This window comes from Amblyraja radiata, chromosome 1, assembly GCF_010909765.2.
Source record: "Amblyraja radiata isolate CabotCenter1 chromosome 1, sAmbRad1.1.pri, whole genome shotgun sequence".
Classification (NCBI taxonomy): domain Eukaryota; kingdom Metazoa; phylum Chordata; class Chondrichthyes; order Rajiformes; family Rajidae; genus Amblyraja; species Amblyraja radiata.
Genome location: NC_045956.1, coordinates 9,988,139 through 10,011,755, shown reverse-complemented (window position 1 = coordinate 10,011,755; position 23,617 = coordinate 9,988,139). Strand labels below are relative to the sequence as shown.

The 23,617-nt window shown below is 42.6% G+C and overlaps 2 protein-coding genes across 3 annotated transcripts in view; both read right to left on the bottom strand.

Annotated features, from left to right (window-relative positions):
- LOC116970880 (F-box/WD repeat-containing protein 7) overlaps positions 1-725 on the bottom strand; it is a 118,257-nt gene extending 117,532 nt beyond the window's left edge. Inside the window, exon 1 of one of the 2 annotated variants that reach the window (XM_033017518.1) lies at positions 389-725. In XM_033017518.1, coding sequence (XP_032873409.1) covers positions 389-493 — 105 coding nt within the window. In that variant the 5' untranslated portion in view covers positions 494-725. The remainder of the gene's footprint in view (positions 1-388) is intronic. The other variant, XM_033017510.1, reaches the window with a different exon arrangement.
- An 11,886-nt stretch (positions 726-12,611) lies between these two features.
- LOC116970895 (F-box/WD repeat-containing protein 7-like) overlaps positions 12,612-23,617 on the bottom strand; it is a 102,502-nt gene continuing 91,496 nt past the window's right edge. Inside the window, exon 3 of the mRNA XM_033017552.1 lies at positions 12,612-12,657. Coding sequence (XP_032873443.1) covers positions 12,631-12,657 — 27 coding nt within the window. The 3' untranslated portion in view covers positions 12,612-12,630. The remainder of the gene's footprint in view (positions 12,658-23,617) is intronic.

The following is a 23,617-nucleotide window of genomic DNA, read 5'->3' as shown; positions in this document are numbered from 1 at the left end:
TCCATTAGTTTGGTGAATTGGCATAAATACAAATAGTGACCTTCTTCAGCCTGTTAACTTTATATTGATCAGATGATATTAAACATATTCCTATGTTCAATAGCATTACTAATAGTACGGATTTTACATGTAAAGTCACTAACAGGGACCACAGTATAGAATCCATCCATGACAAAAAAACAGCTTAATTTAAAACCTAGATATCCTTACTATACACAAATAAGCACCAGTGCAATGCTAAACTGGATCTTTTGATCTTTTGAATTGTAATTTAAGGAAGCTACATAACACTTAATGTTCTTATCAAAAAAGAACACAGCAATAAAGTTGCGTGGTTATTGCTGAGCAATATTAATAGCAGTTTTAAGTAACTCAAAGTGCAACTCACCCGTCTCCGGCAGCAGGGAAGGCCCTGGGTGATGATATTGATGGCAATATTCATGTTAAACATACTGAGCACCGAATGGTGCGATAAAGGCTTTTTTCCACTCATCAAGCCAGTAAAGACAGAACCATGGCTTGGAATAGCTTGTTTTTCTGTACGGACAATGACTTGCTATACCATGAACTTCTATCTGGAAACAGTGTACATTTTTTAAAACATTGCAAAATATAATAAAGATCAATATGTCCCCTTCTCGAGATCTTCACCCACCGGCTACAAAGTCCAACCCACTCCCCCTGTCTATAAGCTTTGAAGTTCAAATTCTCTCAGCACAGCCAACACACTCCAGCATGTCTATAAACTACTTCTGTAGCTGACATCATTGGAAATGACTGCCAATCCTGCAGCTGATACAGCTTTATGCATGCCATCAACAAGGTCCACCCTCCTAGTGGATTGTGGAGAAGCCGGGCTGATTACTAAAGGAGTGTATTCTCTCTGGTTGTGTTTGAGATTCTGACTTGTATGTGATAGGAATACTTGTCTGGCTAATCCAAAGGCTGATAGGTTTTCTCAGGAATGAAATACTGTCGAAAGTAATTCTAGGTGTCCAGCTTTTTCACATGTCAGTGAAGTTTATAGGTCAAACATAGGCAAAAATAAAGCTCATTAAAAACAAAAATATAGACCTCACACACAGTTATGTGACCTCACACACAGATATTAAGAAATGCCAGGTAAACAGATTTACTGAAACATAGAAACATAGAAAATAGGTGCAGGAGTAGGCCATTCGGCCCTTCGAGTCTGCACCGCCATTCAATATGATCATGGTTGATCATCCAACTCAGTATCCTGTACCTGCCTTCTCTCCATACCCCCTGATCCACTTAGCCACAAGGGCCACATCTAACTCCCTCTTAAATATAGCCAATGAACTGGCCTCAACTATCTTCTGTGACAGAGAATTCCACAGATTCACCACTTTCTGTGTGAAAAATGTTTTTCTCATCTCGGTCTTAAAAGACTTCCCCCTTATCCTTAAACTGTGACCCCTTGTTCTGGACTTCCCCAACATCGGGAACAATCTTCCTGCATCTAGCCTGTCCAGCCCCTTAAGAATTTTGTACGTTTCTATAAGATCCCCCCTCAATCTTCTAAATTCTAGTGAGTACAAGCCGAGTCTATCCAGTCTTTCTTCATATGAAAGTCCTGACATCCCAGGGGGCCAACCAATAATCATGGTGTCCACACCTCACTTATCTTTGCACATTATATGATTAAACTTTAAACAACTTGAATATTTAAAAAAATCACCAATCTGTTTTAATTATATCTCTCTGTCCACTAATAGTAGAATCTCACAATAAAGCTGTTAGTCCTGTGGATCATCACCAATGGGCAAACACATTTAAAAAAAAACACCCACTTAGTTTTAGTCCAGTCCATTGCTCTTTTTCTGTAAGTAATGACTTACAGATAATTTGAAACTAAAGACTTCAAATAACATTTTTAAAGTTGCATTTTGTCACAAATGTATTTGTCGTTCTTCAAATCAAATAATTCAACAGTAATTCTATTTCACCAGCATTTTTCACTAATGTCACAAAACTTTGATCTATTCCATACATCAGTGTAGCTTATACAAGTCATACCATTATTGTTTGTTGACATTATTTGCAGAGAAGCTAGGATTTGTCACCATCCAGGAGTAAATAACTCTCATTCAAACAGCACAATTAATTTGAAGGTTTGTTTTAGTATATATGTGTGCTCTACACACTTGCTTGAATAACAGCTGTAATTCTATATGAAAAACATGTTTTGTTTGTTATGCCCCTGTCCCACTTAGGAAACCTGAACGGAAACCTCTGGAGACTTTGCGCCCCACCCAAGGTTTCGGTGCGGTTCCCGGAGGTTGCAGGTGGTTGCCAGAGGTTGCAGGTAGTGGAAGCAGGTAGGGAGACTGACAAAAACCTCCGGGAACCGCTCGGAAACCTTGGGTGGGGCACAAAGTCTCCAGAGGTTTCCGTTCAGGTTTCCTAAGTGAGACAGGGGCATAAGATGCTGAGAGACCATGAGAAGAAAGTCAGGAAATACAAATATTACATCCTTTTAAAAGAACTTGATACTTAATGTATTGATTCACTAGGTGCACACAGTAGGCCTGCACAAGCTAAAGGAGTGCATCACCTCACATTCCACCCACCTACACTCCATCAGGCATCGTCTGCCTCATCTGTGAAATTCTGCAGGGCCCACATTTATCTCATTAAACACCTCAGAAACCACAAAACATCAGCAGAAGTTATCCTCAATTCTGAGGAAATGGATCAGATAAAAAAGAATAAGATAAAAAAAAGTAGCCAGATAACAGAATCCCGGAAAATCTGGAAATACTAACACCACCAACAAACGTTCACAGTGAGGAAGAAATATTGTTTTACCTCCCATCTGTGCCTGTGTTGTGGAATCTTTACTACGGTCTGGAAAATTAAATCTCTATTTCTAAACTACAATGGTCATTGTTAGCAGAACTTTGGATGTTCCAAGAAACATACAATTTATTTAAGAAAATTAATCTTCTATAATAAGACAACCTCTCTCTCCCCCAGTGATGCACTCAGAGATGAATGTGGCCTCCCATCCAGAAAATACAACAATGTTAGTAATAGCAATGACGGCATCTTCCTTCATGACCATGTAATACCTGGCACATTTAACCATGCTCACACCCTTAAGATATCTCTTTTGAACTGACAGTTCAAGCTTTCCTGGATTAAAACCTCAAATTGTCTTCAGAAGGGTCGATTCATGCACTTACTATATAAGGTGTGGCTGTCCTTCAGTCAAGGCCGGCTCAAGCAATACAGTATAACTTCTTACTGATCCAATGATTCCAGATTAAAACACCACTTCATCCATTTAGATTCAGGTTACTAAAATGGCATGGTTAAAATGATGTATTTCTTGGAGAATCCATTTGGTGAACAAAGACCATAGCAAATGAAGCTGAGAGTTCTGGACACGGATAAGTGCACTTATGAAAAATGATCCCTTTGTTTTACACTAACTGTTACATCAAATGCTGGTGCTATTGTGGAGGTTCTCATTGAAGGGGTTTTGGAATACCAGGCAAAAAAGGGCCATAGTAACTATTTAATCCAACGCTGGTTAGCTTTGAATTTTTGGGACAGGAGATGAGAAAGAGTAGATGTTGGGTGATTTTGATCAATTTCACTCTAGTTATCTTACACTAGATATCAACCATAGAAACATAGAAAATAGGTGCAGGAGGAGGCCATTCGGCCCTTCGAGCCAGCACCGCCATTCATTGTGATCATGGCTGATCGTCCCCTATCAATAACCCGTGCCTGCCTTCTCCCCATATCCCTTGACTCCACTAGCCCCTGGAGCTCTATCTAACTCTCTCTTAAATCCATCCAGTGACTTGGCCTCCACTGCCCTCTGTGGCAGGGAATTCCATAAATTCACAACTTTCTGGGTGAAAAAGTTTTTTCTCACCTCAGTCTTAAATGACCTCCCCTTTATTATAAGACTGTGGCTCCTGGTTCTGGACTCGCCCAACATTGGGAACATTTTTCCTGCATCTAGCTTGTCCAGTCCTTTTATAATTTTATATGTTTCTATAAGATACCCCCTCATCCTTCTAAACTCCAGTGAATACAAGCCTAGTCTTTTCAATCTTTCCTCATATGACAGTCCCGCCATCCCAGGGATCAATCTCGTGAACCTACGCTGCACTGCCTCAATCACAAGGGTGTCCTTCCTCAAATTAGGAGACCAAAACTGTACACAATACGCCAGATGTGGTCTCACCAGGGCCCTATACAACTGCAGAAGGAGATCTACAATAATCTGCTCTAAAATCTTTTAAAATGTAAGATAACAACAGAAATAACATAAATATAAGTATAACACTCTAAGTATAATAAATATGGCATAAGAATGAAGAATACAAAAAAACAAGTTGTTTTTAATTCAGATTTTGGCATTAGTCAACCAACATGGGTGTATTTCTCTAAAATATAAAGGAATTCTGAGATATTGAGGGTTTATATTTATTTCAACAGATTTGTGCACCACAATGGGAGACTGATGCAGGATCAGAACATCTTGGCAGATATTCAGGCTAATTTTATCTTTCACGTCCATGACAGTTCAGTATCAGAATACCATGTATGGAATCAAATAATTTGCCAGCTTTTATATGGCATTCCTAACTTACTTCAATTCACCTTTGTCTTAAAAGGATTTGCAAATTCCAGACCGGCAATGGAATTTCAGTTTCATATCTGTGTTGGAGTGGATCAGCTGTTAGTAACTTCTGCAGTTGTTCTAAGGCTGCCCAGCTGCTTGTATAGCCATAATCATTAAACAAACTTCAATAAATGAGCATTTAAAATATTTAATAAATATTTAAAGCCTCACAAATTATTCAAAAAATGTTAAATCTTCCTTTTGTCGAGAAGTCATGTTTATGGCATTATGCAAATGACAGAGTACTTGTTCGAACCAAATAGTATTTGAACTCTGAATGACTTCTGAACAATCATTTCATTATCTGGGTTATGACACATTTTAAATATACCTGTGGTAAACAAATAATCATTTTATTTATAACGCCGCACTCGGCGAATAAAAATTGGCTTTATCCAATGGTTTGTTTCTGTTTCTGCAAAAGGATGATTCAAGGATGATTCTGTTCTATCTCCATCTCAACTCTTCCATTTCATTGTCTCTGCCACTGCTACTCTTGTCCTGAGCTATGGATCTGTCACCCCTTGACTGTAAAGTGCAGATGATCACAAAGTCCACTGTCCATCTGTTTTGCACTGTCCTGCACACTTGTCATTCTAGTCCTTACTGTCCCTCACTTAATTCCTATCCTTAAAGCCTATAAGAGTTGCATCCTTATCAAGTCTCTAACATGGCGACATTTATCCATCCGGCCCTATAATCCTTCAGGAATTATGTTCCTTCAGCCCTGCATTAGCCACCTGTATTACAAACCATTATTCTAACAATTATAAGTACCATGGTTTGAAATTCCCAACATGAAACTTTTCTACTTTCTTAAATCCCACTGCTTCAGCCAAGTGTATAGTTTTGTATTTACTTCTGTCTCAGTTACGCAGTAGAGAGATTTAATAAAACTTAAGTGTTTGATTCTATGCATTGAGTGTATAAGTAACCTTATCGACTTCAGAGTGCATCCAATATATGTGATGGATTCTATCGTATGAAAGTGATAGCAGATGTGGTGATGGCCATCCCACAAGGTTTCCAGTGTACAATATGCAACAATTACTGTCCAATTGTTTAAGATGGCTATGCAGACTTCATGCATGGAATTAGGTTTCAGTTCATGCGATTATCGTCGTAAAATAAATCATTGAGAAAATGGACTGGAGATAAATGGGGAGAAGGGTTAGGAGGCCCATCTTTTAGACAGTGTTCTGGTGAACAACAATACCAGATGAGTTTATCCTCAACAAACATCAAAAGAGAAAAAAAATTTGAATCAGCTGTTTGCTTTGTACTTGGAGTACATGGTATGTAACAATAAAGGATAATCAAATTAGTTATTCAAAGACATTCTTGCCATCGAGGGAGTACAGAGAAGGTCCACCAGACTGATTTCTGGGATGTCAGGACTTTCATATGAAGAAAGACTGGATAGACTCGGCTTGTACTCACTAGAATTTAGAAGATTGAGGGGGGATCTTATAGAAAGGTATCTAACACCATAACCCCATCCAAACATCTCCAAACTCTGGGACAAAATGCAGCAGTAACTCAGTGGTACAGGCAGCATCTTTGGCGAGAAGGAATGGGCGACGTTTCTGGTCGAGACCCTTCTTCAGACTGAGAGACAGGTGACTAGAGATATGTAAGAGTAAGGTGTGAAAATGACAGATCAATGCAGACGATGATGAAAGAAATGTAGAATGGTTCATTGTTAGTTGAGGGGAAGGTGACAAGGAGGCGTGCAATCAGTAAAATTGATCAGGAGGACAGTGAAACTAGTCGGAGCACTAGTGGGGGATGAACAGAGAGAGAGGGAAAATAAGGGTTACTTGAAAGGTCTGTATGGGAATGGGAGGGGGAGTTGGAGTTTAGTAACCGGCACTGAAGAATCAGGTTCCCCCTCTGCCACTTGATCTTTGACTTTCTGACCCACAGACCACAATAAGTGAGGATCGGTTACAACACCACCTTCACAACGTTCAACATGTGGTGCCCTGCAAGGTTGCATCCTCAGTTCCCTACTATACTCTCTTTATACTCCTAACTGTATGGCTCTAATTCCACCTACAAGTTGACAGACGACAATGCAATCATAAAAAATATGCTCTAGCGCCTCTACTTTCTGACACGTTTAAAAAGGTTCTGCAAGTCAACGAATACTCTAACAAACCTCTCCAGATGTACCTCTCCAGCAACACCTGTCCCTTCACCTCCCCCCTCGACTCCATTCAAGGTCCCAAGCAGTCGTTCCAGGTGCGACAAAGGTTCACCTGTATCTCCTCCAACCTCATCTACTGCATCCGCTGCTCTAGATGTCAGCTGATTTACATCGGTGAGACCAAGCGTAGGTTGGGCGATCGTTTCGCCGAACACCTCCGCTCAGTCCGCAATAACCTACCTGACCTCCCGGTGGCTCAGCACTTCAACTCCCCCTCCCATTCCCAATCCGACCTCTCTGTCCTGGGTCTCCTCCATTGCCAGAGTGAGCAACAGCGGAAATTGGAGGAACAGCACCTCATATTCCGTCTGGGGTCCTTGCGTCCTTATGGCATTAACATTGAATTCTCCCAATTTGGCTAGCCCGTGCTGTCTCCTCCCCTTCCTCAACCCTCTAGCTGTCTCCTCCCATCCGCCCGCCCTCGGGCTCCTCCTCCTCCTCCCTTTTTCCTTGTACTGGCTGCTTTCTGGCCCTGCACAGCAATACACAATGCACAGGAATGAAAGATGTTGCAGAGCATGGTGGACAAACCCTGGTCCATTGCAGGCACAGCCCTCCCCAACATCTAAAGCATCTGCGCGTGGTGCTGTCTGCTGAAGGCAATCAAGGATTCCCACCTTCTGGGCCATGCCTCTTCTTGTTACTACTATCAGGCAGGTGGTACGGACGCCTGAAGTTGCATACCACCAGGCCCCAGGTACAGAAACACCAACTTTGCTACAACTATCAAGGTCTTGAATAAAACAACCCATCTCTTGCACTACCATGGACTTAATTTAGTTTGTGATACAGTGTGGAAACAGGCCCTTCGGCCCACTGAGTCCACGCTGACCACCGATCCATCGTCCCAGTTTCGCATCATATACACTACAGGCAATTTACAGAAGCCAATTAGCCTACAAACGTGCACGCCTTTGGAATGTGGGAGGAAACCAGAACATCCAGAAAAAGGAAGAAAACAGGGAGAATGTACAAAATCTATGCAGACTGCACCTGTAGTCAGGATTAAAGTGGGTCTCTGGCCTTGTAAAGCAGCAATTCTACCTCTATGCCACAGTGCTGCCCCAAAATGTTAGTGTTACATTGGCCGGGAATCAAACCCAGTCCCCCCGCATGGCAGGCAAGAATTCTATCACTGAACCAATTGTGTTTTGCATTATAACATAAAACATAGAACAATACAGCACAAGAACAGGCCTTCTGGCCCACAATGACTGTGTCGAACATGATGTTAAGACCAACTCTTACCTGCCAGCTCTTAATCCATATTCCTCCATTCCCCCATGTCCATATGCCTATTCAAAAGACTCTGAAATGCCACTTTCATATTTGCCTCAAGCACCAACCCCAACAGCATGTTTCAGGGCTCACCACCCTCTGTATAAAAAACATGCCATGCATATCGCCTACCGTTACAACAGGACAACGCCTGCTGCCATCTTTCTGGCACTACACTCATTGCTGGAACACCTGGGTAAGAGAGGCGCCTACATTGTATTTATAGACTACAGTTCAGCTTACAATACAATTATCTCATCCAAGCTCATCTCCAAACTCGTGGAACTTGGAGTCAGCTCTCATCTCTGCAACTGGATCCTCCACTTCCAGACCATAATCAGTGAGGTTAGGTGACAAATCATCCTCTACGACAATGATTCCCAAAGTTTTGATACACATGTACCCCTTCGTAAATTTTCCTAAGCATCTTGTTCCCCTCATTGAAAACAATCGTATTTCATTGTAAAAGTCGATAAAAATTGCATACATTTTTATTTTCGATTAAGGCATGCATGTAAACAAAAGTTTTCTACAATATAATGTATAATTACTAGAATAAAACTGATAAAGTATCCATTAAATAAATTTTTAGTTAAAATAATTTATCATCAATATGAAGGATGAAATTGCTTCATATTTTCTCGTGGAAAAGTGTTCTCGGTTATTTGAACTCCGGAATGAACCACTGTTTTTTCTTAATGAACGCTTTGAATTGAAAGAATGTTTACAAGACTGGAGATAGTTCTGTCAATTAGCATACCTGGCAGACATATTTTCTATTTTAAATATTAAAAATATTGGGAAAATATTTTGGCAAAACTTGGCGCTGTTGTTAATTTCAACCTCAGTTGCGGTTCGACATCTAATATGCGGTTACTCTTCTTCGTCATAATGTCCACAAGTGCCGAAAATCCAACTTCACACAGGTATGAGCTTGGAAATGGAAAAATGAACTTTAGGGCTTTCTGACAAATCTAGAAATTCATTTTGTGCTTGTAACCAAAATGAAGATAATGTGTTCTCTTTATATTTGTTTTTTAAGAATCCATCAGAAGCTAGTTCCAAAAGTTGTTCTTCTTCTGTTTGTGACAGACCGTATGGCACTGATTGATTGATGTTGAATGGGTATCTTATTGACTCAATATCTATGTCCAATTCAGGGAAATACTTTTCTAGATTCATCTGTAAACTCTGTAAATGCTGTGTTATAATAGTCATCGCACCGTCTTCAACTTGTTCGCTCAAACTTGTCTGTAATTCATGAAGAGATGGAAGCGAGTCCACTTCTCCATTAACAACTCGCTTTTTGCATAACTTCAATTTAGCCACTGTGGCCTTCACCTTATCTTGAACGTGAAATAAAGAAATTTCCTTGCCTTGTGAAAAATTAAGATTATTTAAAATAGAAAATATGTCTGCCAGATATGCTAATTGACAGAACTATCTCCAGTCTTGTAAACATTTTTTCAATTCAAAGTGTTCATTAAGAAAAACCAGTGGTTCATTCCGGAGTTCAAATAACCGAGTCAACACTTTTCCACGAGAAACTTCATGATGACCTTTTATTTTGCCAACCTTTGCCAGAACATACAACTGGTGAAGAAATCTTTAACATTATGGATGAATTTATGCAACAAAACAAGCGTGATTGGAAGCTATGTGTTGGAATAAGCACAGATGGAGCGAAGGCCATGTGTGGTGATAGTAAAGACATACACTATACCTGTCAATATTGTCCATGCCTATATCAGGTCTGCCCTCAACCTCTGGCGTTCCATAGAAAATAATCCAAGTTTGTCCAACTTCTCTCTAGCTATTACCCTCTAGTTCTTGGTTCTTGGTTTCTTGGTCCTCCAAAATATTCCACATTGGAATTTAAACCAAGGCATTATTCTGCTAAACCTCCTCTGAACCCTTTCCAAAGCAGCTACTGAAAGTCTAAAATTAATACACAATTCTCCACATAGCACCTTACAGCATGCAACCACTAGACCAGTAAGCTCAATGCTGGTGGGAAAATTCCTGAGATGTTTTCTCAAGACAATCAACTGCGTTTGGAAAAACCCGGGGTCATAAATACGAGCCAGCCTAGATTTGTCAAAAGTACAAATTGCTTTTGATAAATATCTTTAATGAAATAATGTTGATGAGGATATTGCAATTGAATGTATGGACTTTCAGAAAATATTAAGTGAAACATATAATTATGTTGGTAGTTAAAGTGTTGTATTGAAGAGACATATGGATTCAAATTTGTCCATGGGACAAAAAGTAACTGGTAGTAGTTAATAATTAAGAAGGAACTGCAGATGCTGGAAAATCGAAGGTAGATAAAAATGCTGGAGAAACTCAGCAGGTGCAGCAGCATCTATGGAGCGAGGGAAATAGGCAACGTTTCAGGCCAAAACCCTTCTTCAGACTGAAGAAGGGTTTCGGCCCGAAACGTTACCTATTTTCCTCGCTCCATAGATGCTGCTGCACCTGCTGAGTTTCTCCAGCACTTTTGTCTACCAGTAGTTAATGGTTAGTTTTCCAAACCACAAAGACATTGGTGCTTGCCCAATAATCACATCTTTTATATTAATAATATAGAACTGGATCGAGAATTGTATTAATAAATCTGCAAACCCCTCTACCACCCGCTAAACTTGCAAATGTCATGAACGTAGCAGGGCAGAAACATAACAAATAACATTTGACAGAGCAGAGTGATCTCATTTATTTTGAGGTGAAGCAAAACGTGTAACACAATCCAATCTAAAAGGGACTGCAGGAACAGAGAAATATGGCATTGTATGTACAGAAGTCCTTGAAAATGACAGAATGTTAAACTGTACATCAAATCTTTAGTTTTATTAATAAGCACTAACATATACTGCAAGGTAGCAATACCAAGCATTTATAAACCACGGATGACAAGTCAGGAAGAGGTAATAACAAGATATCATACAAAGAAATAGGATGTCAAGACATCCAATGGAGTGTTGAGAATATTTATCAAAATGTTCCAGTTGAATAATTTAAGTTCTGAGGAGATTCTAGGGAAGCTAGGTTTGCATATAGAAGTTGAGATGTTTGTTGGAGGTATTCAAAATCACCAATTGTTTTAATTATGAAAACTGGGCTAAGATACCTCTATTAATCTAGTTTTTAGTACTTCTGTGCCTCTGGCGAGGCTAGCATTTATTGCTCATCGCCAAATATTTGAGATGTCCTTCAGTCCTTCAGAAATGTAGGATTTTGACTCAGTGACGATGAAGTAACAGTGTGAAACTTCCCAGTCAGCATGATGTGAGATTTGAAGGGGAACATATGGATTGTGGTATTCTTAATTATGGAAAGATTAATAACCTGAGAATGAAAAATTTAACTGCTGGTGGAATTCAGTTGGCAGCATCTGTGAAGGTAAATAGACACATGACATTTGGGGTCTGGACCCTTGTTTAAGACTGGAGTAGAAAGGAGATTAAACTGATAGAAAGAAGTTGGGATCTGACTGACAGGGTCTTAGTCATACAGTACAGGTGCACAACCTTTTATCCGAAATTCCGGAAACTGAAAAGCTCCGAAACCCGGCCATTTTTTCCAGGATGTCGTCTGCACACCAAATCCCGCGTTTGGCGCCAAACTTGACCCGAAACGACCCACGGTCAACCCAGGTCTGTACTACTGTAGCGGCTGCCTCCTCCCCGGAGACCGGGGAGACAGTTAAACATCTGTAAATCATTGCTTAAATGTTAGTCAGTTAGTTTGGAGGGCTTTTATGTGGGGGGAGGGTGAAGGGGGAAACTTTAATTCTCCAGAGAACTTTAATACTCGATCCCTGGCTCCGCGGCGCTCCAAATCCAGTGCCGCCCGCGGCCGGACGCACGCAGCCCCAGCTCCGCGATGTTGGGAGTCGGCGGCCACAGCGCTCCAAAGCTTACCGCACGGCGACCCGGAAAGGCATTGCCCGCTCCCCACTGGTATCCCAGCGCTGCGCCGCCGCCGGCTCCCAACATCGCGGAGCTGGGGCTGCGGGGCCAGGGATCGATTTCGCCGGGGTCCGAGCTCCAACCAGAGCCGCTCTCGGCCGGACGGCCGCAGCCCCAGCTCCGCGATGTTGGGAGTCGGCGGCCACAGCGCTCCGGAGCTTACGGCACGGCGACCCGGAAAGGCATTGCCCGCTCCCCGCCTCTCCGACCAGGTAGGGGACTAAGAATTAAAGTTTCCCCCCCCCCCCCCCCTTCACCACATAAAAGCCCTCCAAACTAACTGACTAACATTTAAGCAATGATTTACAATGATTCCCCGGTCTCCGGGGAGGAGGCAGCCGCTCCAGACTTTCCAAGCCGCCCGCGCTACCTACCTAATCTACGCTAAAAATCTTCCATTCCGACATCCGAAAAATTCCGAAATCCGAGAAGTGTCTGGTCCCAAGGCTTTCGGATAAAAGGTTGTGCACCTGGTATGTCCTACCTGAAAGGTAGAATCTCCATCAATGCAACACTCTCTTCGTATGACACTGACATGTGAAGATAAAAATAAATTTCTTGGGCACTCTAACTTTCTATTGAATGACAATAGACAATAGACAATAGATGCAGGAGTAGGCCATTCGGCCCTTCGAGCCAGCACCGCCATTCACTGCAATCATGGCTGACCATTCACTATCAGTAACCCGTTCCTGCCTTCTCACCATATCCCCTGCCTCCACCATCTTTAAGAGCTCTATCTAACTCTCTCTTGAAAGTATCCAGAGAATTGGCCTCCACTGCCTTCTGAGGCAGAGAATTCCACAGATTTACAACTCTCTGGCTGAAAAAGTTTTTCTTCATCTCCGTTCTAAATGGTCTACCCTTTATTCTTAAACGGTGGCCCCTGGTTCTAGACTCCCCCAACATCGGGAACATGTTTCCTGCCTCCAGTGTGTCCAATCCCTTAATAATCTTACATGCTTCAGTAAGATGTCCTCTCATCCTTCTAAATTCCAGAGTATACAAGCCCAGCCGATCCATTCTATCAACATATGTCAGTCCCACCATCTCGGGAATTAACCTTGTGAACCTACGCTGCACTCACTCAATATCAAGAATTCCTCAAATTTGGAGACCAAAACTGCACACAATACTCCAGATGTTGTCAATAAGGCCCTGTACAACTGCAGAAGGACCTCTTTGCTCCTATACTCAACTCCTCTTGTTATGAAGGTCAACGTGCAATTTGATTTCTTCACTGCCTGCTGTACCTGCATGCTTACTTTCAGTGAATGATGAACAATGGATAAATACTTCCAAGAATTGTCTATTATTAAATGATTATTACTAGAAAATATTTTCTCTTTATTTTCCTGTCATTTTCTCAAAATATGGTTTCCCATAATGGATAATAAATCACAGAAAAAACAGGCACTTTGGCCCACCCTGTCCATGTTGATCATTAAGTATTTATTTGCACAAATTCCATTTGCCAGAACGTGGCCCTTAGCTTTCTTTGCCACGGCGAATCTAGTGTGTCTCCAGATATTTATTCAATATTTCTGCCTCTAACCTCTCAGGCCACATATCCTCGCTAATCTTTTGGTCTTTACATCTATGCCTGGGGTTACGGACATATGTGCTGCGGAGAAAGATTTACTGATGTCCACCCTATCGGTGGCATGGTGACCCAGGTTCGATCCTGGTGCTTTCTGTATGGAGTTTGCACGTTCGCCCTGTGGCCTGCGTGGGTTTTCTCCGGGTGCTCGTGTCCTCCCACACACCAAAAACCTGCAGGTTTGTATTCTAATTGGCTTGGTAAAATTATAAATTATCCTTAGTGTGTGTAGTATAGTGTTCGTGTGCGGGGATCGCTGGCCAGCGCCGAAGGGCCCGTTTCCGCCGCTCTGTATTTCTAAACTAAACTATCTATACTCTTTACCAGTTTTGTACATCGCTTGAAAGTCCCCCTCAGTCTTCTCTGCTCCAAGGAAAAAGCATCACTTCTCACATCAGGAATAAATTCCATGTGCTGTGGCTCTGTCTAGTTCAGCAACTGAATCATATCTTTCTGTCCTCTTAGACTAACCTTCACACTTTGACCCTATACCATCGATTTTGGTGTCAATCCCAAACGTAATAATTTTACCTCCTACATTAACAACTAAATGATTAATTTTAAAAAGTGAGGGTCCTGCAACAATCCTAGTGGTATACCCACTGGTCACAGTTGTCCATTCACAAATATTTTCAATTTTGCCACTTTGCCTTCGATCCCTTGGGTATTAACACTTTTGTACCAGCCTTCCCTGTGGAACCTTGTCACATGCCTTGCAATCCAACCAATCCCCGCCCACTGATACCCTCCTCTGCCTAGCGGAGCTGGTCCTTACCCTTAACAAATTTTCGTTTGACTCCTCCCATTTCCTCCAAATCCAAGGCGTTGCTATGGACACGCGCATGGGCCCCAGCTATGCCTGCCTCTTTGTAGGGTACGTCGAACAATCCTTGTTCGAGGCGTACCATGGCCCTATCCCCGAACTCTACCTCCGCTACATCGACGACTGCATTGGTGCTACTTCCTGCACCCATACAGAGCTCACTGACTTCATCCACTTCACCACTAACTTCCATCCGGCACTCAAATACACCTGGGCCATTTCCGACACTTCCCTACCATTTCTTGACCTCACTATCTCCATCGCAGGTGACAGACTGCTGACTGACATCCACTATAAACCCACTGACTCCCACGGCTATCTGGACTACACTTCTTCCCACCCTGCTTCCTGTAAGGACTCTATCCCCTACTCCAAATTCCTCAGACTACGCCGCATCTGCACCCAGGATGAGGTGTTCCAAACCAGGGCATCGGAGATGTCCTCATTCTTTAGGGAACGGAGGTTCCCCTCCCCTACTATAGATGAGGCTCGCACCATACCTCGTAACACTGCTCTCTCTCCCCATCCCCCCACTCGTAACAAGGGCACAGTCCCCCTTGTCCTCACCTTCCATCCTACCAGCCGTCACATACAACAAATAATCCGCCGACATTTTCGCCACCTCCAACGGGACCCCACCACTGGCCTCATCTTCCCATCTTCTATTTTTTTCCAGAGAAACAAATGAATTGAACATATTGGGAATTGCAGATATGCTGAATCTTGGCCTCAATATTAACATACCACCACCTCCCTTTCCATTTTCTTTTTAGCATGGGGTACTGATAAAGAAAAATGTCCAACTCATCTGAAAACATTACATAATTTTCTGAACCAGGAATGGAGAAGCCACAACTGCATGTTGACTATCATTCCACCATGATTAAAACACAAACTGAGGAAGAAATACCCCAATTTGGAGTCATAGAGTCAGGGAATAATACAACATGGTAAAAAGCAGCTAGGCCCAACTCATACATCTGACCAAGATGCCCCATCAAAGTTAGTTCCATTTTACCGCACATGGCCAATTTCCCTCTACACAGTTCCTATCCATTTCCCTGTCCAAATGTCTTTTAATTGTTGCTATTGTACCTGCCTCAACTACTTCATCTGCCAGCTCTTTCCATATGCCCACCATATTAACTATGTTAAAAAGTTGCCCCTCAGGTTCCTATTAAATCTTGCTCCTCACCTTAAACCTGTGCCCTCTGGTTCTTGATTCCCCTATCCTGGGAAAGAGACTCTATGCATCCATCGCACCTATTCCCGCCATAATTTTTTATACATCCATAAAATCACCCCTCAGTCTCCTGCGCACCAAAGCATAAATTCATAGCCTGCCTAATCTTTCCCTACAACTCAGGCTCTCAAGTCCTGGCTACGAGTACTCCTAGATCCTTCTGCTCTACAACATTCCCCACAGCCCTACCGTTCACTGTGAAGGTCATGCTCTGGTTTGACTTTCTCACAACACCCCTCTCACTTATCCCAATCCAACTACACTAGGGATGCATCGGCTAACTTGCCCAGCTGATCACCATCCCACTGAAATTTTTGATAACCATCTTCACTGTCTACGCTACCACTAATTTTATTAAACATTTTAACTTTAGCATTTATGGATCATTCAAAATTTACAGTGAAACAATATGTGATTTATTTGATTGAAGCATTTTACCATGATTGCAAGGAACATTGTTTTATCTAAACATTTTTAATTATTGAAATACAAAGTAGTGCTCCTAATATATTGAACCGCAAAGGAGAAAGCAACAAGAAATCAGGCGTAGACACAAGTGCTGGAGAAACTCAGCAAGTGCTGCACCCGCTGAGTTTCTCCAGCACTTTTGTCTACCTTCGATTTTCCAGCATCTGCAGTTCCTTCTTAAACAAGAAATCAGGCTTTTGGGAGGGGGATCTGTTAACCTCTAGAGGAAAGGAGCTTTCAGTATGGCATTCGACTTCTTAAGGGCCTGTCCCACCAGCATGTGTCTGCATGCGGCTAGCGCGACCTAACGTGGTCGCTTGAGCCGTACGGCCTCGCGGGGCCGGTCCCACTTCGATCGCCGGAGGCGTATGGAGTTGTGCGGAGCTGGTCCCGACATCGCGTGGGGCTCCGAAAAACTGACACTGTCCAAAAATCCCGCACGACAACGGCCTGTCGGCCCGCAGCCACATTGAGACCGTACGCAACGCCTCGATGGGCGTACGCAACGTCTTGACGGCGGACGCAGCATTTTGACGGCGTACGTCACGCGCGTGGCGTTGCGCGATGACGTCACCGCCCGGCGTGCCTTTGCGTGATGACGTAACTGCCCGACGCCGTGCGACGTCCAAATTCAGTCGGCCCGCCTCCTGCCCAGCTGATTGATGAGTATGAAGTCGGGACCTGCCCCGCACAACTCCAGACGGCTCCGCGGTTGGAAGTGGGACCGGCTCCGCGAGGCCGTACGCCTCAAGCCACCACGTTTGGTCGCGCTAGACGCATGCAATCGCATGCTGGTGGGGCAGGCCCTTAACTGTGCAAATTCAGGCAAGCGAAAGAAAGGAGATTATATGTCAGTTTCAAGCCTGAGGCATTATGTCCAGCATGTGCAGTAGAAAATTACACTGAAAATCAAAACAATTTTCTAAAAATCTACTAAAATTCAATTTCTATTCGCACGTGCAAAGCTAATTCAGTTTGGCAAATATCAGAATCAGATTTTTGTACAAATGACTTTTAAACTTACAACCTCTACATTTTATTAGCCTACGGTTTAAAATTACCAATGATGCATCTTAGGTTACATCTTAGATCACGTTGGACCTCGACAGGCTTTAAAATAAAATCATGGAAACTTATCTTATTATTTAACTGTCCTAAAGAAAGAAGCTAACTTGAACATCGACACTGCCTGCAACAGCTGGAATTAGAAAATATTTCAGAAATGTTTTCAAAAATCCACTCCACCTCTCCCCACCCCTGAAATCAAATTCTACTGAAGACCACAACCAAAATGAAGAATGTGAGCAATGCTCATGGAAACTTTACTCCGTAACAACTTGAATGTGCAAGGCATGTTCTCACCCAAATCATTCTATAAAGTTGTTTTCGTAAGATCATAAATTAAATAGACAAGAGTTGCAATTTTTCAACAGAAATTCAACTGCATGTTTGTAAAGTTAAGACTTTTAGTTGATGAGACCACTTCATGTCAACAAAGATGTCAACAAAATAGAGAGAGTACAGAGGAGATTTACTAGAATGTTGCCTGGGTTTCAGCACCTAAGCTACAGAGAAAGGTTGAACAAGTTAGGTCTTTATTCGTTGGAGCGCAGAAGGTTAAGGGGGGACTTGATAGAGGTCTTTAAAATGATGAGAGGGATAGACAGAGTTGACGTGGATAAGCTTTTCCCATTGAGAGTAGGGAAGATTCAAACAAGAGGAAATGATTTGAGAATCAAGGGACAGAAGTTTAGGGGTAACATGAGGGGGAACATCTTTACTCAGAGAGTGGTGTATGGAATGAGCTTCCAGCGGAAGTGGTGGAGGCAGATTCGATTTTATCATTTAAAAATAAATTGGATAGGTATATGGACGGGAAAGGAATGGAGGGTTATGGTCTGAGTGCAGGTAGATGGGACTAGGTGAGAGTAAGTGTTCGGCACGGACAAGAAGGGCCGAGATGGCCTGTTTCCGTGCTGTAATTGTTATATGGTTATACGGTTATAATGTTAAAGAGTTCGATAAGATTCATTCAGTGCTGTCAGCAAAGTGAGAGGCTAAGAGAGCAATGGATATACAGCCAATGTAATCATTGCAGATATTTACCTTCATACCTTTATTGTAACGTGGTCTGTCTTTATGGGAAATGATTCTGTAAAATGGGTTGTCAAGTTTATTTTTTTTAAATGTGGTGGAAGTGCAAGATAAGGCAGCAGAAAGTGACAGAGGTACACAATGGCAGCCTGAATATAGAGAGAACACTAAACAGAAATCTTAAGTGTGCTGTCCTTCTAGAGGCTTAACTAAACCACCATGAATACTGCCCACCAGACAAACCTGATTTTTTCACAGCATTGTTTGCAATCTGCAATGTCCACCCAGTTAGAAATCGGAAGATTCCATGAAACTGACACAACTTGAGGTTTCAGGGAGTGAGACTGTTACTACAGGAAATCCAGCCTCGGACCTGCTCTGTTAACCCAGGTATTTACAGTAAGTGGCTAGTGCTGTTGTGTTTCTGGTTAATACTACCCCCATAATGTTGATGGTATAGGATTTAGTAATAGTAATAGTGACATCAATGAGTGCGGGGTTGGTGTTTTGATTCTCTCTGGCTGTTACTTGCTACTTCCACGGCATAAGTGTTGCTTGACAATTATCATCCCTTGATTGAATGCTGTTTAACAATTCCATTTGAAGCACCTCTTGAAATTAAACTATTGGGACTATTTCATTTCTACAGGTGTTTCAAATGGAATTGTGCAATTGATAACCATTTGGGATGATTGACTTGCAAGCAACCACAACTGTCTTCCTATGTGCAAAGTATTACTCAAACCAATTGGAATATTTTCTCCATGATGCTCATTCACTGAAGTTTTTACCAGGAGTCATTGATACCCTCGATCAAATATTGCATTGTGATCGCACTTCTGGAATTCCACATTTTGGTCCATGTTTGGATCAAAGGTATAATGAGGCCTGAAGCGGAATGCTCCAAGCACCAGTGTGCAGATTATTGGTCAATGTCGGAATCTCCTCTGCTCATTAGCTGTTCAATTAGTCAACACCAATTACATCTGAAGAAGGGTCTCGACCCAAAACGTTGCCTATTTCCTTCGCTCCATAGATGCTGCCTCACCCGCTGAGTTTCTCCAGCATTTTTGTCTACCTCCAATTACATCTAGATTTTTTAAGACTACAATTTGAGAGGGAGAAGGGAAAATCGGAAGAGTCAGTATTACAGTTGAACAAATGGGACTATGGAGCCATGAGGGAGGAGCTGGCCAATGTTGACTGGAAAGGGGCAGGAATGTCAGTGTAACAACAATGGCAGGTATTTTGAGGAATAATTCAGAAGGTGCAGGATCAGTTCATTCCAAAGAGGAAAAAAGATTCCAAGGGGCATAAGGGGCGACCATGGCTGACAAGGGAAGTCAGGGACAGTATAAAAATAAAAGAGAAGTATAACATAGCAAAGATGAGCGGGAAGCCAGAGGATTGGGAAACATTTAAAGAGCAACAGAAGATAACTAAAAAGGCAATACGGGGAGAAAAGATGAGTTACGAAGATAAGCTAGCCAAGAATATAAAGGAGGATAGTAAAAGCTTCTTTAGGTATGTGAAGAGGAAGAAAATAGTTAAGACCAAAGTTGGACCCTTGAAGACTGAAACAGGTGAATTTATTATGGGGAACAAGGAACTGTCAGACGAGTTGAACAGCTACTTTGGATCCGTCTTCACTAAGGAGGACACAAACAATCTTCCTGATGTACTAGTGGCCAGAGGATCTAGGGTGACGGAGGAACTGAAGGAAATTCACATTAGGCATGAAATGGTGTTGGGTAGACTGATGGGACTGAAGGCTGATAAATCCCCAGGGCCTGATGGTTTGCATCCCAGGGTACTTAAGGAAGTGGCTCGAGAAATTGTGGACGCATTGGTGATCATTTTCCAATGTTCTATAGATTCAGGATCAGTTCCTGTGGATTGGAGGGTAGCTAATGTTATCCCACTTTTTAAGAAAGGCGGGAGAGAGAAAACAGGGAATTATAGACCAGTTAGCCTGACATCGGTGGTGGGGAAGTTGCTGGAGTCGATTAAAGATGAAATAACGGCACATTTGGACAGCAGTAGCAGGATCGGTCCGAGTCAGCATGGATTTGCGAAGGGGAATTCATGCTTGACTAATCATCTGGAATTTTTTGAGGATGTAACTAGGAAAATGGACAAGGGAGAGCCAGGACTTTCAGAAAGTATTTGAAAAGGTCCAACATAGGAGATTAGTGGGCAAAATTAGAGCGCATGGTATTGGTGGTAGGCTACTGACATGGATAGAGAATTGGTTGGCAGACAGGAAACAAAGAGTGGGGATTAAAGGGTCCCTTTCTGAATGGAAGCACGGCAGTTTAATGTGGATAAATGTGAGGTTATCCACTTTGGCGACAAAAACAGGAAGGCAAATTATTATCTGAATGGTGTCAAGTTGGGAAAAGGGGAAGTACAACGAGATCTGGGGATCCTTGTTCATCAGTCACTGAAAGTAAGCATGCAGGTACAGCAGGCAGTGAAGAAAGTGAACGGCATCTTGGCCTTCATAACAAGAGAAGTTGAGTATAGGAGCAAAGATGTCCTTCTGCAGTTGTACAGGGCCCTAGTGAGACCACTATTGGAGTATTGTGTGCAGTTTTGGTCTCCAAATTTGAGGAAGGACATTCTTGCTTTTGAGGGAGTGCAGCTTAGATTCACAAAGTTAATTCCCGGGATGGCGGGACTGTCATATGTTGATAGAATGATGCGCTGGGCTTGTATACTCTAGAATTTAGAAGGATGAGAGGGAATCTTATTGAAACATATAAGATTATTACGGGTTTGGACACGCTAGAGGCAGGAATCATGTTCCCAATGTTGTGGGAGTCCAGAACCAGAGCAAAAGTTTAAGAATAAGGAGTAAGATGAGAAAAAACTTTTCACACGGAGGGTTGTGAATCAGTGGAATTCTTTGCCTCAGAAGGCAGTGGAGGCCAATTCTCTGGATGCTTTCAAGAGAGAGTTTGATAGAGCTCTTAAAGATAGCGGAGCCAGGGGATATGGGGAGAAGGCAGGAACGGGGTACTGATTGTGGATGATCAGCCTTGATCACAGTGAATGATAGTGCTGGCTCAAAGGGCCGAATGGCCTACTCCTGCACCTATTGTCTATTGTGTTGCTTGAGACATTGACAGTGATAATACTTTTGATCATCAAGAGTAGCCAGATTGGGTAATTCCTGCTTTTAATGACCAGATTGATATTAGTGTTTCTGGAGGCATGACTAGCTCTGGAGCACAGGTTTTTAGTAAAGTATCCAACCAGAGGGTTTTCTGGTCATATTGTCCTTTCTGCATCCAGACATTTCTGGGTATCAGGTGGAATGAATCAAATTTGCTGACATCTATCTTCTTTAATGATGGGGATATCAAGTGGATGAGATGGATCATGGAAACATGCCCCAGGGCCCAACTCGCCTATGCTGATCTAGATGCCCCACCCAAGCTAGTCCCATCTGCCCCCCGCCTGGTGCATATTCCTCTAAAACCTTCCTATCCACAGACCTGTCTACATATGGACACAAAGAACTGCAGATGTGGGCTAATGCACAAAAGTGCTGGAGTAACTCAACAGGATACGCAGCATCTTTGCAGAAGATTACTGTTAGATGACAGATCTCTAAATAAAGGTCAAAACCTGAAACGTCACCTATCGATGTTCTCCAGTTCTGCAACTTCTTCTGCAGTTGTATAGGCCTTCTTCTGCAGTTGTATAGGGCTCTGGTGAGACTACATCTGGAGTATTGTGTACAGTTTTGGTCTCCTAATTTGAGGAAGGACATCCTTGTGATTGAGGCAGTGCAGCGTAGGTTCACGAGATTGATCCCTGGGATGGCGGGACTGTCATATGAGGAAAGATTGAAAAGACAAGGCTTGTATTCACTGGAGTTTAGAAGGATCACAGTCGCAGAATAAAGGGGAGGTCATTTAAGACTGAGGTGAGAAAAACTTTTTCACCCAGAGAGTTGTGAATTTATGAAATTCCCTGCCACAGAGGGCAGTGGAGGCCAAGTCACTGGATGGATTTAAGAGAGAGTTAGATAGAGCTCTAGGGGCTAGTGGAGTCAAGGGATATGGGGAGAAGGCAGGCACGGGTTATTGATGGGGGACGATCAGCCATGATCACAATGAATGGCGGTGCTGGCTCGAAGGGCCGAATGGCCTCCTCCTGCACCTATTTTTAATGTTTTCTATGTTTCTATGTTTCCAGAGATGCTGCCAACTCTGCTGAGTTACTGTAGCACTTTCTGTCCGATCTGTATAAATATCCTTTAAATGTCATTGTTGTACATGCCTCAGCTATTTCTTTTCCCGGAGCTTGTTCCACATACCCACTACCCTCTGTGTGAAAAGGTTGCCCTTCAGCTTTGTATTAAATCCTTCCCCTCACTTTAAATCTATGCTTGATTCCCCTTTACCCTGTGAAAAAGATTCTTTGCATTCACCCTATCCATTTATTTGGTACTTATAGTCAAGTACTTGGTTGTATGAACTTCACCCTCTTCTTTATCACTAAAGTCAGACCCTGCTGGCATTAAGGCTAGGAATATTCTCGGAATCTCCTCCGCCTATTTGGTGTTCAATTATCCAACACCAATCACAGCTAGATGTGTTAGAACTGTGGACCTTTGGTTTTATTTATTGATTGTAGATGCATCTAGCCCTGTCAATTGCATGCTGTGTCTTCTGATGGCACCTCACTTTCATACCTTCAACTTTTTAATAACTTGCAATTTCTCGGCCCCCATTGCCTCATCTTCACCATGGACATCCAGTTCCTCTACACCTCCATTCTCCACCAGGAAGGTCTCAAGTACCTTGGTTTCTTCCTCTACCCGAGAGGAAATGGCCCTCTATTAATATTCTCCTCTGGCTGGTGGAACTTGTCCTCACCCACATCAAGTTGTCTTTTGACTCTCACTTCCTCCCTCATTTTTAGGTGTGCCTGGTGCTGCTACCAGCATGACCTGCTCTCATTGATTGCACATGAAGGTTTCAATTTGAAAGAGAAAATATATATTGGAAACACCTTAAAGAGCCTGTCCCACTTTCACGACCTAATTCACGACCTCTGCCGAGTTTGCCCTTGACTCATACTCGCAGCATGGTCGTCACGAGATCGTAGGAGGTCATAGGTGGTCGTAGGTAGGTCGTGGTGCTAGTCGTAGGTACTCGTGGCATCAAGTAGGTCAGGGAGTTTCTCTAGCCTGATGAAGAATGTCCACGAGTAAAAAAGATCGTGAATTAGGTCGTGAAAGTGGGACAG